Source organism: Antennarius striatus, chromosome 17, assembly GCF_040054535.1.
Source record: "Antennarius striatus isolate MH-2024 chromosome 17, ASM4005453v1, whole genome shotgun sequence".
Lineage (NCBI taxonomy): Eukaryota > Metazoa > Chordata > Actinopteri > Lophiiformes > Antennariidae > Antennarius > Antennarius striatus.
The window spans coordinates 19,359,679-19,373,802 of NC_090792.1; the positions used below are offsets into that span (position 1 = coordinate 19,359,679).

Here is a 14,124-nt window from a genome sequence, read left to right on the forward strand (position 1 = left end):
TCATTATAGTGGTTTGCAGGGTATGAATAATTCTAACAAAAACTTCTTTCACCTTATTTGTCACAAAAAACTTACTGGGGATGGTCCATAATTTCCTCCAATTTATATCATTTAGAAAAGCATTTACAAAAGCCTATACTGTATTCCTATTGCTACTTTTAGAATGGCTGAAATAGATTTTTCCTACTTCTGTTTCTACAGAATTGGGAAGAGGAACTGGCAGTACATTAAAATCAAGACCAGTGAATAATATTTTAACTCCTTTCAGTATAGCATCAAATATAATTGCATATTCTTCAGGTGCGGCTAGAATTTATATGTATATAAAAAAAAATCTGAATGTGACATAAGCTGTCCATTAGAATGAAAACGTTAAATTTACTAGTATGACCCGTTTGGCAACAGATTAGAGAAATTATTATTACTAAATTAAAATGATAATTAAAATGATAAGAGAAATGTAATGATTTATTTTGTTCAGTGTATTTAGATTATTCCATATCATATATTTCTGGAGAGAAAAATTCTGTTTAAGAATAAAATTATTTTGTGAAATAAGGAGCGTTTTTCTGGAATCATCGCTCCGCCCTTACGTCTGATGACGTAGACCTGTTCTCATGGGCACGTGGGCCGGATACGACCTAAAGGAAGGATCTGGAGACGGAGACGCTCTCTTCGCGCTTTTCAACCCCCCCCCCACGGGACCCCAGCGGGACCGGTTCCGTCCAACGGCCACAACGTGTCCACGGTTAAAAGAAACGGAAAAAGGTGAGAACACTTCCTGCCCCCCCCCCCCCCCCCCCCACACACACACACACACATCGCGGAAATTCCCCCCGGTGTATTTTACCGGTTTCCGTTTTGGACCGCGTTATCTCCTGGTAGTCTGTATCTGCTTAGAATGAGGCCCCGTCCACACGATAACGGATATTTTACGCCTTCTGTCCACACGACAACGCAGATATCCGGAACGAAAACGCAATTTTTTAAAAACGCTGGCCGAGGTGGATTTTTGGGTCTGCTTTGTCGTATGGACGGCGTACCCGCTTTTTTTTTTAAAAAACAAAACAAAAAAAAACCCGCTGACGTCTTGCCTGCGACGAAAACCGCGGTGACGTCATATTTATGGGCCCGTGTGTTGTGACAACAAAACACGGAGGATTCTGTTAGGGGACAGCTCTATGAGGTTAACCCCCCCCACCCCCACCCCCAGTGTTGACAGGTAAATGGTGTTAGCCCAACGGAAAAAGGAGGAAGTGTATTTGTTGCTGTCGGGCGCCAGATGTGATCACAAAATACCTGTTTTATTGTTTTATTGTGAAATGCTTTGCCGGATGTGACTGGACCGGAAGTAGTGGTTACACCGTGTATTTAATGACGTCCAAATAAACACCGGTAGACCTGTTATATGAGAAATACTGATGACTCCCGGCTCGTTCATTCTGCGTTCCGCTTGTTCTTTTTCTCACCCAAAGGTTTCTGGCATGGCCGACGTATTTACCACTGCAGTGTGGCTCTGCTAACAGAGCACTAACAAGCCTCACGTATCCTGTCCGGTTATTACACACAAACAGATTCGTATTGGATCAAATCTGACTCAATACTGCCACCACGTGGTTTGGCATGCTTATGGCAGTCTTCGAAAACGCACTGCTGCGTTTACGTGTGGACGGAGATTTTTTTTATTTTTTTAAAAACGCTGTCGTGTGGACGGGAATCGTTTTCGATGCGTTTTTTAAAAAGTTCCGTTTTTTAAAAAAATCCGTTCTCGTGTGGACGGGGCCTAAATGGACCATATGGTCGGTGTGGGAGGGGAGGGGTGAGGAGGGGAATAAAGGAGGCTTTGTCACCCGTGGCATGCCGGTAGTTCGACACAGCCGTGACGTGTTTCTGACACCACACCCAAACGTTCCGATCTGTTCCCAGACTGCAGCCATGCCGGGGAGGATTCACGTCAACAGCCCGAATGTCCAATACACCGCGACCCACATCGAGGCCAAGTACTCCTATCAGAGCGCAGAGGTCCACCAGGAGGGCAGTGACGTCACGGTACGTGGATCTAACCCCCCCTACACTTCCCCTTGACACTCTAGTCTGGATTATCTCTGATTATCATGTGGGACACAGGTGACCCCCCAGACCACGGAGATGGTCTTCCGGACGGAGCGGGACGTCCCCCTGCTGGGGGTGATGCTGGTGGGTTTGGGGGGCAACAACGGGTCCACGGTGGTGGGAGCGGTTCTGGCCAACAAGATGGGTCTGAGCTGGAGAACAAAGACCGGAGTGAAGGTAGGAGGAAAAAACGATCTCGGACGAGGAAGCCGTCGCAGGATGGTGTGATTGTTAAAAAAAGGAAAGAAAATGGAACTGGTCCAGACCGGTTAATTCAGTTCCAAACGCAAACGCAGGAATGTCATCAGCCGTGATGCCGATAAACAACCAGCTTCTGGTCGGTTTGGGCCAGATTTAACTAAAAAATGTAACTCAAGGCAACATAAATGCCTTGAGTTACATAAACGTGAACATAAATCTAACTACTCCTTAGTGTTAAGTTACTCTCTGTTTATTACTTATTTAAGTTACAAACATTAGTTGCACAGAAAAAATGTTAATTTCTTTCATTATAACAAATCCTTTTAATTTATCGGGTTATTAAACCCACAGAACTCCATCAATCAAGGATGAAACTATCAATGAATAAAGAAAAATATAATAAAACCCAAGTTTGGACATTAACTTTGGTCACAACGTTTTTGTCAAACTGCATTGTGGGAGATGTAGTTTCAGGTCAAAGCACACTTTCGACCTGTTTACTTACCTTTTATGCTCTCGCGGGCCACATAAAATGATGTGGCGGGGCCACATTTGGCCCCCCGGGGCTTCATTTTGACACATATGCTCTGATTGGTCAAGAACAGAAAGATATCGCCGATCAATATCAAGAACGTCTTATTTTTAAGTTTGTAAAGTTCTGCATGAGACGACATCTTTGTAACCAGACTATTCTCAGAGAACCTGACGAGAATGAAGGATTTGTCTTTATATGGGCAGATGTTCCCCTCCGGTGGCGTCTAACTGCTGGACTAAACCCTCCTTTTAGGGATTGAACTCATGCCCTCTCCTCTCCGTTATCTCCCCGTTTCCCTCCAGCATGCAAATTACTTCGGCTCCCTCCTACAGTCGTCTACTGTCTGCCTGGGTTCGGGGCCAGAGGGCGAGGTCAACGTGCCGTTCCGTGACCTTTTACCCATGGTGCACCCTGATGACATCGTCTTTGATGGTAGGCTGGTTTTGGTTCATAAAGAGAAAGTTTGAAGCCACTTATTTCTGGAGTAACTTCAGCGAAGATGAAAGTTGTGACTCATAAAGGTCAGCTTTAAAAGGTAACCTAATTATAGAGTCTCTGAGAATCTTGAGATGAAAGTGTTGACTCATAAAGGTCACACTTTGCTCTTTGAGTCCCGGAAAAAAAGACGAACCTCAAGACCTCCTGCTGCTTCCTGAAGAGCGTTTTTTGTGTTTCCAGGCTGGGATATCTCCTCCATGGACGTCGGCATGGCGATGGAGAGAGCTCAGGTGTTCCCTTGGTTGTTACAGGAGCAGCTCCGGCCACATCTGAGCCTCATGAAACCCAGACGGTCCATCTACAACCCGGATTTCATCGCCGCCAACCAGGAGAGTCGGGCGGATAACGTCCTGACCGGGACGATGGCGGAGCAGGTGATGCCTCGCCCTCGGTTGCGTCCGTCGCCCGGCGATGAGTCGCGTGCGACTTCTTTAATCCGACTGGTCGTTTCCTCCAGGTGGAGCAGGTCAGAGCCGACATCAGAGACTTCCGCCAGAAGAGCGGCGTGGACAAAGTCATCGTTCTGTGGACCGCCAACACCGAGCGATTCTGTGACGTCACGCCAGGAGTCAACGACACGGCGAAGAACCTGCTGGCCGCCATCCAGGTGAGACGAGGGAGGGGCTCTGAGAGCACCGAGGGCCACATCAGCATCATGGCTGTCCTCAAAGGGCCAGATGGAACTAATAAAAGTCACTACATTTGGCCCCCGGGCCTTGAGTTTGACACACGTCTTAGAACCTTTTAAAGCGCTGCGTCTAAATCCGGCATGAAAGACCCGTCTGTCCTCACAGCCGACCTACATTGTGAGTCCGTTAATCTCCCGTTTCATTAGTGATTAATAAAGCTTAGAGGAGGGAAATGTTTGCGGGTAAAACGAGCAGATATTCCTGTTTGACCTCGAAAATTTAGATTTAGTTCCTCACGGTTGAGCTTTGGGTTTGATCGATTGATCGATTTCACAGACTTATCGCCTCCGCTAAATGTTTTCCTTCCTCCAACCATATATGGAGCGTGTCACTTCCTCTTCCTTCAGGCGGGGGCGGAGGTGTCGCCCTCCACGCTGTTTGCCGTGGCCAGCATCCTGGAGGGCTGCGCCTACATCAACGGCTCCCCGCAGAACACCTTTGTACCGGGGGCCGTGGAGCTGGCCGTCCAGAAGGGGGTGTTCATCGGCGGGGACGACTTCAAGTCGGGTCAGACGAAGATCAAGTCGGTGCTGGTGGACTTCCTGGTCAGCGCTGGGATCAAGGTGAGAGGGCGGATTCGGGGAGGGAAGATGTCGGGCGGGAAGTTTGGAAACACGCAGGTGGAACAAACTATAACTCGATAATGGAACAAAGCAAAGTGACCATAAGCCCCCCCCCCCCCCACAGCCCACCTCCATCGTCAGCTACAATCACCTCGGCAACAACGACGGGAAGAACCTGTCGGCGCCGCAGCAGTTCCGCTCAAAAGAGATCTCCAAGAGCAACGTGGTGGACGACATGGTGCGGTCCAACCCCATCCTGTACCGACCCGGGGAGAAGCCCGACCACTGTGTGAGTGAGCGGGACACCAGGGGGCGCCACTGTGGGGGGGTCAGACTGCTCAAACGTGTGTGTGTTCTTTCAGGTGGTGATCAAATACGTCCCCTATGTGGGCGACAGCAAGCGGGCGATGGACGAGTACACCTCTGAGATCATGATGGGCGGGACCAACACCATCGCTCTGCACAACACCTGTGAGGTCAGTGTGAGCTCACACAACACACACACACACACACACACACACTCTGATGATGATGCTGATGCTGATTTCATCCCGGGTGGTGCTCCAGGACTCCCTCCTGGCCAGTCCCATCATCCTGGACCTGGTGATGCTGACGGAGCTCTGCCAGCGCGTGACCGTCCGTCCCCAGGGGGAGGACGCCTTCCTGTCCTTCCACAGCGTCTTGGCGCTGCTCTCCTTCCTCTGCAAGGCCCCTCTGGTGCCGGAGGGGACCCCGGTGGTCAACGCCTTCTTCCGCCAGAGGGCCTGCATAGAAAACATCATGAGGTACGAGTCGCACAAACTACTTCCTGTCTTCCTTCCTGTGGGCGTGTCTTCTTTCTCCTCCTGTCTCACACCAGCTGCCGTCATGTCTTCCTCTCTACATCCATCCATCTTCTCTTTGGTCTGCCTCTTTCCTGGTAGCTCCATCCTCATCATCACCAACATCCTCACCATCTCTCCTCTGGTCGGATCCAAACCATCGTAGTCTGTTCTCTCTGACTTTGTCCCCAGAACATCTCACCTTGGCTGTTCCTCATTTCTTTAATTTGATTTTTGAGTTTAATTTTATTTTATTTTTTCAATTTTACTCATTTCTGATTCTCTCGCTGTCTCTCTAACCTTGACCTTCCCTCTCGCGTCTCCATCAGGGCGTGCCTCGGCCTCCCTCCTCAGAACCACATGCTGCTGGAACACAAGCTGCAGAGAGACTTCCTGCCGCCGCGACCGACGCACACCAACGGGAACGTGGCCGCCTTGAAACGCGCCGCTCACACCAACGGGAGCTACTTCCCTCTAGCCAACGGATTCCACGTGCACGTCGACGACGCGGCGCACGCGTTATGACTGTAAACAATAACGACAAAGAAGCCACACCCCCGGGATGGCACACACAGTTAAGACACCCCCCCCCCCCGCATCGAGCTAACGCTAGCACCACACAAGCTTAAAGAGTCGGCTTGTATTTTAGCTAAGGTGTGTTTTAATGTGGGTGTTTAGAAAACCCTGTGACATCTGCATAACATTCTGTTACTGTATATCTACAATAGTTACTGAGCCTCGAAGGGGCCCCACGTGTGGCCCCCCAGACCAGACTACTGTTAGCTTGGCTACATGCAACATCATTAAGGCCAACTGTTTCCTCCTTATGATTTTCCTCAGAATAGTTCGGGTACTGAATGTTTTAAGAGGTCAGTTCAACCTTTGACTGTCTTTCTTTTTACTTGAATGGTGTTCTTTTGTTACTGTGGAGATTATTGTACTGTACAGTTGTGTTTAGCAAACAGGCATTGTGTTTACCCTGAGGTTGTGAAAGACATTTGAAAAATGTTGTAAATGGTTTTTTTGAACGTGTTGTGAAGCAGGTTAATCAATCAACACTACTTTGTCCTAGAATAACACGGGAATTTTACATCTAATAAAGGTTTGGAAAGTGTTTCAATTTTATTTTTATGTGTCATTAATGGCTGTGTTGTCTGTCCGAGCCATCTATTTCCCTCTTTATAGTGAGTGTAGTATATAAAACAAATAATGCAAGAAATGAGAACAAAAAACTAATGGCAGGAAACACAAATGTCATACATTTGTGGCTGAGCATTAAGAGCTATTTCAAAGAAAATATGCCTTATTTCCTTGCGGTATTTTATTCCCCTCTTAAAACGTAAAAGGTCAGGATAAATCAAAGGCGTCACAGTGGTGGTGTTTTTAATGTTTCCATCTTTTATTGATTAAAACTTAACAATATATGCTCATATATTATTGGGAAATATACTTTATTAACAGGAAAAACATGACGGCAGTTTGGGCAGGTGATGAAATACCAGTAAAACTCCCCATCAACGTTCTATTTACAGAAAAATTAAATAATAAATGTGTTGATATACCGAGTTAATACAAAAAAAAACGATTATTAATATATAAAATATTTTATTTTTGCAAACTTTTAAATGACTGACATTAAAACGTATCAACCACAATTTTTTAAATCATATAAATTCTAGAATAAATATATTATTTTCAATATTAAATCTAGAATCATTTCCAATCACTTCCGCTGCCATGACGCCACGCGTGACGTCATCACAATGGCGGACAAGGAGAAGCGCCGGCTCGGTTCGACTCCCTCAGGGATGCCGGAGGGTAAAACCTCCAGGTCGGATAGCGACAGGGACTTCCTGTCGCAGGCGGGGGTCGGGGAGCTGCTCCGCGGGGCCATCCTGAAGATGGTCGAGGCCCGGTCGGACGACCCGGTCGGGTTCCTGGCCGACCACTTCTGCCACCTGGCCTCGGTCAGCGACGCCGGCGCGGCTGCGGTGGGAGACGGGGAGCCGCTCAGCAACGGCCCGCTGGGCGCAGGCGCGCAGGAGCAGCAGCGGCTCAACCGGGCGCTGTGGCACCTGCGGCTGGTGCATCACTCCCAGAGGTCTGGACACCTGGCTTTAAAAAATAATGATAATGTAATAATAATAATAATAAATATTATTATTATTATTGTTATTATCAAGAGATTTTTATTGAAATCTCACTTTAAAAAAAAAGAACTGTTCTAGGCTTATCAGCTGCTACTGCATTCCAATCCACTGACAGACTTTGGGTTGCCAGGTTGTGGTTTCTGTTTTTTCCTCCCTCAACAGGTCACATGATGTCTTTTCATTCCTCTGATTCATAGACGTCTGAACAAACTGTTCGACACAGTGGATAAACTTTTTAATAACTCTGAGACGACATTTTCCAAACCCGGCAACCCAAAGTTGGACGTCGATTGTTCGAGCTTTGAATTATTAAAATATTATATAGGACTGTAGTACCTTGTGATGGGAGCGGTTCGAGGTACGAATTCTCGCTCTGTCCATGTTTCTGTTGGACATTCAAGCAAATATTTGAGATATGAGTCGTTTTTCAGGACGCCACCGCTAGTTGGTGGATGGATACAACATCAGTGAGACCGGATCTCGTTCTCGTTGGTGGAGTAAAGACGTAGCTCATGTGTTGTTGTTTTTTACTTTTGTGTTTCTTTTCATTCTTTATCGTTTTTTACGTAACTCGTATATAATTCATTATACACAGGTAAAATCTGCATGTCTGTTGGTTGATAAAATGTGGTTTTGTTTTAATAATATAGAGGGTTTGGGACCACACAGGCTAAAATGGAATGAAATGATTTTTAGTTATTTTAAAAAAGGGACATTTGTTTGTCTTACAACCTCATAGAACGAATTAAACTTGTATCTCAAAGTGTGACTGTAAATACAAACTAACACACTCATCCTCGTCTTTCTTCCACAGATCTGCCTTCAGCAACAACGTCCTTGTGGCCTATGACCTTTTGAACCTCACTGGGCGGGGTCCAGGTGGGGTCCTCGAAGGTCCAGATGAGCCCTCCACCCGCAGCCTGACAGGGGGCGGGGTCAGAGGAGGCCTCTACACTCAGGCCCTCCAATGCCTCTGCAGCGAGGGCGGAGTCCCCGCCTCCACCTCCGCCCCGCTCCTCCGCCGCCTCCACTGCCAGGACCACGAGGTCGTCCCGTACGATGTCTTCCGTCACGGCGTCCTCACGTGCGCCATTTTCTCGGACTACATCCGTCAGGCCCAGAGGCTCTACGCGGAAGTGTGCTGCCCGGATGAGGGGCCCCCCTCCCGGGCCCTGGGCCTGGCCGTGCTGGAGACCTTGAAGGAAGCCCTGGAGACGTCCCGAGGCAGCGACGCCAGCTGCTGCGTTAATGTGAACGCTAAAGCTAAATCCTGTCATGAGGCTAAGAAGAAGGCTAGGTGCTACCTGGAGGCCAGTGCGAAGATGTCCCCTTACAAGCTAGCTCAGGCTATAGGTGGAGCTCAGACTCGGGGCCCGGGGGGTAACATGGACGCTAAGGAGTTTGAGAATGCGGCGGCGGAGCTCTTCATCACGCGGGTTAAAGTCATGTTGTCGGTTTTCTAATGAAAAATGAATGTACACTAATTTATAATTTATCCTGAGTAAATAATTCTCTTGTGTGCCCCCCCTCTGACCTTTACCCTGCTGTTGAACGCCTAAATATTAAACAAAAAAGACACTCCGGAACACATTAAAAGAGATGGGAAATTCACTGCTCAACTTCTTTCATTGACTAAATACGTATTTTCTTCAAGGTTTCTTTTCATTTTATTCGATGTGTGTTTAGATTCACAGTGTTGGGATGTTGTTAAGGCATTAGTTGTCACATCTTCACAGTAAAAATATTTTGGAGTGTCCTTTATAATTATATGTGTGTTTGCAAATAACAATCTTATAGGCATGAACTTGAATGAACATATTTTAAGCACAACTTGTCATTAAGCAGACACACAGGCTTTGAGCTGCATGCACCAAATCTGATCCAACATGAGTAAATATCAAATACTTATTTCTAGAGCACTTATCAAAATCTGTGTTATGATGTTTTCCAACTAACTGGGAATTTGGCAATTTGTGAAAATTTGCGGCCTGACAAAAAGAATAAAGAGAGGATGAAAATTGTATATTACACCTAAAAAATAAAACAGGAATGTATGATATAAAAACAATGGGTGACTCAAAATATATCAGATGAACACCAAAAAATGCAGAAACGTAAACCACTTTTTCATTTTTTGAGGATAATAGTTGTCTTGACTGCTAATCTTTGACAGAGGAATTCACTCCTTAAAGGGCCTCTTTAGTTTCTTATAGATTCCCGAGAGAACATTCCTTTTTTAAAGCAGCACAAGAACAGAGATGTACAGATTTACCAAAGACAACTAATTATAAGTTTAGAACAATATCAATCAGGGTAGACTAGTTAGATTACATCATTTTATATCGGATTGATATAATTATTATTCGGATTATTCAAGAATCAAAATACATTCAAAATTTCATGAATAATCCCTTGAACCTTCCGGTTTAAGCCAGTAGGGGGCAGCAGCACACTGCGGTCGTTAACACATTATCACACACGAAGAAGAAAATCCGGAAGTACCGTTGACTAGCTGCCCGTTCAACCTTTCTATGAGAGGAGCCACAGCAGCATCCTCTGAGCTAGTTTGCATGAAATACCTCAAACGTAAAACGATAAAAATGGAGGAAGAGGAGCAGCTGCGGTGTTACATGTTCCTCATGTCGTACATGCTGCTGAAGCGGAGGAGAGACATCAACAACGCGAACGTCCAGCGGCGGAATGAGGTCCAGAGACGCGTCAGACATCGGCAGTATTTCTTCCAGAGGCAGAGGAGGATGCTAATGGTGCGTCCTGATAGCAAACATAAATAATACTGTATGTGACAATAACATGGTGCATTAGCTGTGCTGTGATTTACATAGGTGATGAAGAGGATGCTAATTTGAATTTTAAAAAAAAACCCCTCTAGAAATACTTTGTCACGAGTTAAAATACTGGATTTTATAATTATAATTAAGTATTTAATTAAGTATACATGTGCAAAATAGCTAATTTCAGAATTATGCAGCTATTTTGTATTAACTAGCTTATTTAATAGTAATAATCATAATTATAATAACTTAATCAGCAGAACAGGATTAAAAAACAACAAACACAGAAGCACTAACAATGAAATTGTGTTAAATCTTGGTTCAAGCGACTCGTTTCAATTTTTGGGAAATAAAGAATATATAAAGGGTCTCATTTGGTTTGTGGGGTTCAGTTGTGTTGCCTGATGGGTATCAGCCAAATGAAGCCACAATCTAAAATTGTTGGATTTATAATCAAAAGAAAAAAAAGATTTCAGCAAAAATCGGAACATTGTGGGTTGCATCAGAGACTGATGTTTTCTCTGGAAAATAAATTTATTAATGGAAGTAAAATTTAGGCGTTAAATTTAATGAAATTTATTGGAGAGAATCATCTTGGGAACAGAAGGAATATTTTTTCATGAATTAAAAAGCGGTTATAAACGACAGATTAAGAATCAGTGATTCATAATTAAGAATTAATACAATTTCTATGATTTTATTATTGATATTCTCAGATGATGATAGCAGGAGGTGTCCGCGCCAATGCCTGCATTCGTACGCGCCCTTGGACCACCACTCCCAGCACCGATTGGTGGGAGCGGGTGGTGATGACCGAATTCCAGCCGTCTGATTGGTTGGATAAGTTCCGCATGAGCCAGGAGACGTTCATGTACCTTTGCGAGAAGTTGAGGCCCCGTCTGGCGCGCCAAGACACCAGCTTCCGCCTGGCGCTGCCGGTGGAGAAGCGAGTGGCCGTGGCTCTGTGGCGCCTGGCGTCCAACATTGAATATCGCACCATCAGCAGCCTGTTTGGGGTGGGGAAGTCGACCGTGTGCCGCTGCGTGAGGGATATGTGTCACGCCATCGTGTCGCTCCTCAGCTCCACCTACCTGCGCTCGCCCAGCGATCAGGAGTTGGACGAGTCGGCTCGGCTGTTCCTGTCCCACTGGGGTTTCCCTCACTGCGTCGCTGCCATAACGACCCTCCACACCGCCATCATCACGCCATCCAACAACGCGTCCGACTACGCCAACCCCGCTGGATGGCTGTCGGTGCTGTCTCAGGTAGAGATGCTGCGGAACAGATTCGCTTCAGACGACATTAGTTACTCTTAGACGTGTCTCTTTTGTTCCAGGTGGCTGTTAGCGGTCAGGGACTATTCTGGGATGTTTGTGCCAGTTTCCCTGGTGGGACTGACCCAGCAGATATTTTACAGAACTCATCACTGTGGGCTTCAGCTGCAGAGGGTGGATTATCACCTGTCCCACCTCCGATCTTCCTCGGCAAACCACACCGGTAAAGAATGAAGTCATGTTACGTTTCTACCGTGAAGGAAGGGAACTCTTTGTTATCATAACTCATGTGTTTCTCAAGAGCTACATTTTTTCTCGTCATTTAAGGAGGTGTCACCGGTGTGCAGAACATCATGATGTGCAGATAGAGCTCCGCTTACGTTGTTTTGAGTTATGTCATTTTCAATGCGTCAGACATTTAAAAAAAAAAAAAGGCACAGAAAAATACAAAATCAAGTTTGCGTAATTATTAAAAACTAAAATTTTAATGTTTGTAAGCTTAACATAGATTTATATTAACCAAATAATATTTAAAATACATTCCAAAATAAAGTTCTGTACAGAACTGGTAATGGTTTTCTTTGGTTTAGCCTGGAGACGAGTTAATTTGACTTACGTCGTTTTTTCGATTTACATAACATCTCCTGGGCGTAAGCCGAGGTTTACCTGCATTTCTGTATTAATGTCACAAACCTGGTTAGGGTTCTCAAATGCGCAGTAAACTATTATCAATTTAGCCACATGGAGGCTGTATCACAGTTTTTTCCACTGGAATCACGTCCCAGCAGGTGGTGACCAACACTAAACCTGACATTTTGTTACGGTTACGTTTCTTTTTACGTCAGAAACTTGTCACATGTGTGAGCACGCAGAACAATTGTGGAAGAAGTGGAGACAGATCATAAAATCTCAGGCACCTTTCCTTGAACTACACATTTAAAGCTGTTAATCTGAGGCCACCTAATCAAGTGCAGAGGTTTAGGGTTCCTTTCATTCGTTTTATCAGCTGAGTCCTTACATAAATGCCGAATCTTCCATCCTGTAGCTCCAGCTGACTGACAAACATCTTTCGTGTGCAGGTATGTGCTGCTGGGGGCGCCCTGCTACCCTCTCCAGACCTGGCTGATGAAGGCGTATCCGCTGGGGAGCAGCAGAAGGTCCGGCGACGCGTCTCAGACGGAGCAGCAGCGACTCTTCAACCGGCGGCTGGGCGACGCCCTGCGAGCACCAGATGAGGCGCTGCTGAGGCTGAGGGCGCGCTGGCAGTGCCTGAGCAAGAGGAACGACTGCGGCCTCGACGTGGTGCCCACCATGATTCTGGCCTGTTGCATTCTGCACAACTTGTGCGAGTCCCACGGGGACACCTTCAAGGAGGAGTGGCAGGCGGAGGTGGAGGAGGCGGAGAACGTCCAGCCGAAGCACAAGCAGCTCCTCTCCTCCAGTCTGGACCAAAGCAGCGCTGAGGAGGTCCGACGCCTCTTCTGTAGCTATTTTGAGCAGCAGAATAACAGAAAAAGCTTTTAATTTATAAACTGAAGGAATCCTCGGCGTTTTTCCACGTTTGACTTCATGTTCATTTATCTTTTAACCTGGTGAAAATTAGCTAAAAGATAGACAGGTTGTGCACCAGATGTGCTCACAACAATCTAGATCCAACATTGAACATCCCAGCTGGACTAAATAATCCTGAATGGTACTAAAGTAAAATACATTTGGTGCTCTCTGGCGCCACCGTGTGTCTACGTAGTTTTTTGCACCCATTATCAGGAAAATGGTTTGTCCTCATCCCATTTCCTGATTTTTTAAATTTTTCTAAAATGATCATGTTCTGTCATTGACATCACAGACTGATGTGACTGGTTGTTATATGATACCAATTCATTTCGTCCAGTGTTTCATCGTCTTTCGTTGTGACAATAAAGATTTTATTTTTGTGTGTAATCTTTTATCTTTGCTGCGGTGGACTCACACATTCTGTTATACGAATATTAATTGTACAGTTGTGGGAGAAAAAACAAGTCTGAAAAGAGTCGTATGTCCGTAAATCTAAACATTTAAGACAGCAGCGTGTGGATGGAACATTTTAAACACAAAACAGGTGATTCTAAAGATGAATGAAGGCTCAGGTGTTGAATGCAGGTGCGATCACAGACCGATGGATGTCACCGGTTCTCACCGGAACCGATCCGGTCTGATGTCTGCGTTATACTGATGAAGTCATCGATATATTTCAGAATGGACGGAACCAAATTATTTAAGACGTTTTAACATAATTATACTCATAATTTAAATTAATGATAATTAAATTTTTTTATTTTATTTTATTTGATCCCACCCCCAACTAGACCCGTTCTTTTAATTGGTCCGTCACACACCTGTTTCTGCCAATTATCTGTCACTCAACCCCCCCCCCCACACACACACACCCACTCCCACCCCCCCACTCAGACAAGTGTATGTGCCGACCTTGATCAATCGCCGAGCTAATC

At 45.7% G+C, this 14,124-nt stretch overlaps 3 protein-coding genes across 4 annotated transcripts; all 3 read left to right on the forward strand.

The window, feature by feature from the left end:
* The first annotated feature begins 631 nt into the window (after positions 1-631).
* Positions 632-6,544, forward strand: LOC137611390 (inositol-3-phosphate synthase 1-A-like). 2 transcript variants are annotated; one of them, XM_068339561.1, is made up of 11 exons: positions 632-768; positions 1,927-2,049; positions 2,128-2,289; positions 3,151-3,280; positions 3,527-3,720; positions 3,804-3,953; positions 4,383-4,598; positions 4,723-4,887; positions 4,961-5,074; positions 5,166-5,383; positions 5,749-6,544. In XM_068339561.1, the coding sequence occupies exons 2-11, from the start codon at positions 1,936-1,938 to the stop codon at positions 5,942-5,944; spliced, it is 1,659 nt and encodes a 552-aa protein (XP_068195662.1). In that variant the 5' UTR covers positions 632-768; positions 1,927-1,935; the 3' UTR covers positions 5,945-6,544. The 2 variants fall into 2 exon arrangements, with proteins under 2 accessions (XP_068195662.1, XP_068195661.1); XM_068339560.1 differs by lacking the exon at positions 632-768 and having other exon boundaries at positions 1,859-2,049.
* A 603-nt stretch (positions 6,545-7,147) lies between these two features.
* tpgs1 (tubulin polyglutamylase complex subunit 1) lies at positions 7,148-9,607 on the forward strand. The gene is made up of 2 exons (XM_068339205.1): positions 7,148-7,520; positions 8,384-9,607. The coding sequence occupies exons 1-2, from the start codon at positions 7,183-7,185 to the stop codon at positions 9,030-9,032; spliced, it is 987 nt and encodes a 328-aa protein (XP_068195306.1). The 5' UTR covers positions 7,148-7,182; the 3' UTR covers positions 9,033-9,607.
* Positions 9,608-10,065: 458 nt separating this feature from the next.
* Positions 10,066-13,581, forward strand: LOC137611490 (uncharacterized). The gene is made up of 4 exons (XM_068339727.1): positions 10,066-10,334; positions 11,078-11,626; positions 11,698-11,858; positions 12,715-13,581. The coding sequence occupies exons 1-4, from the start codon at positions 10,101-10,103 to the stop codon at positions 13,157-13,159; spliced, it is 1,389 nt and encodes a 462-aa protein (XP_068195828.1). The 5' UTR covers positions 10,066-10,100; the 3' UTR covers positions 13,160-13,581.
* Positions 13,582-14,124: the final 543 nt, after the last annotated feature.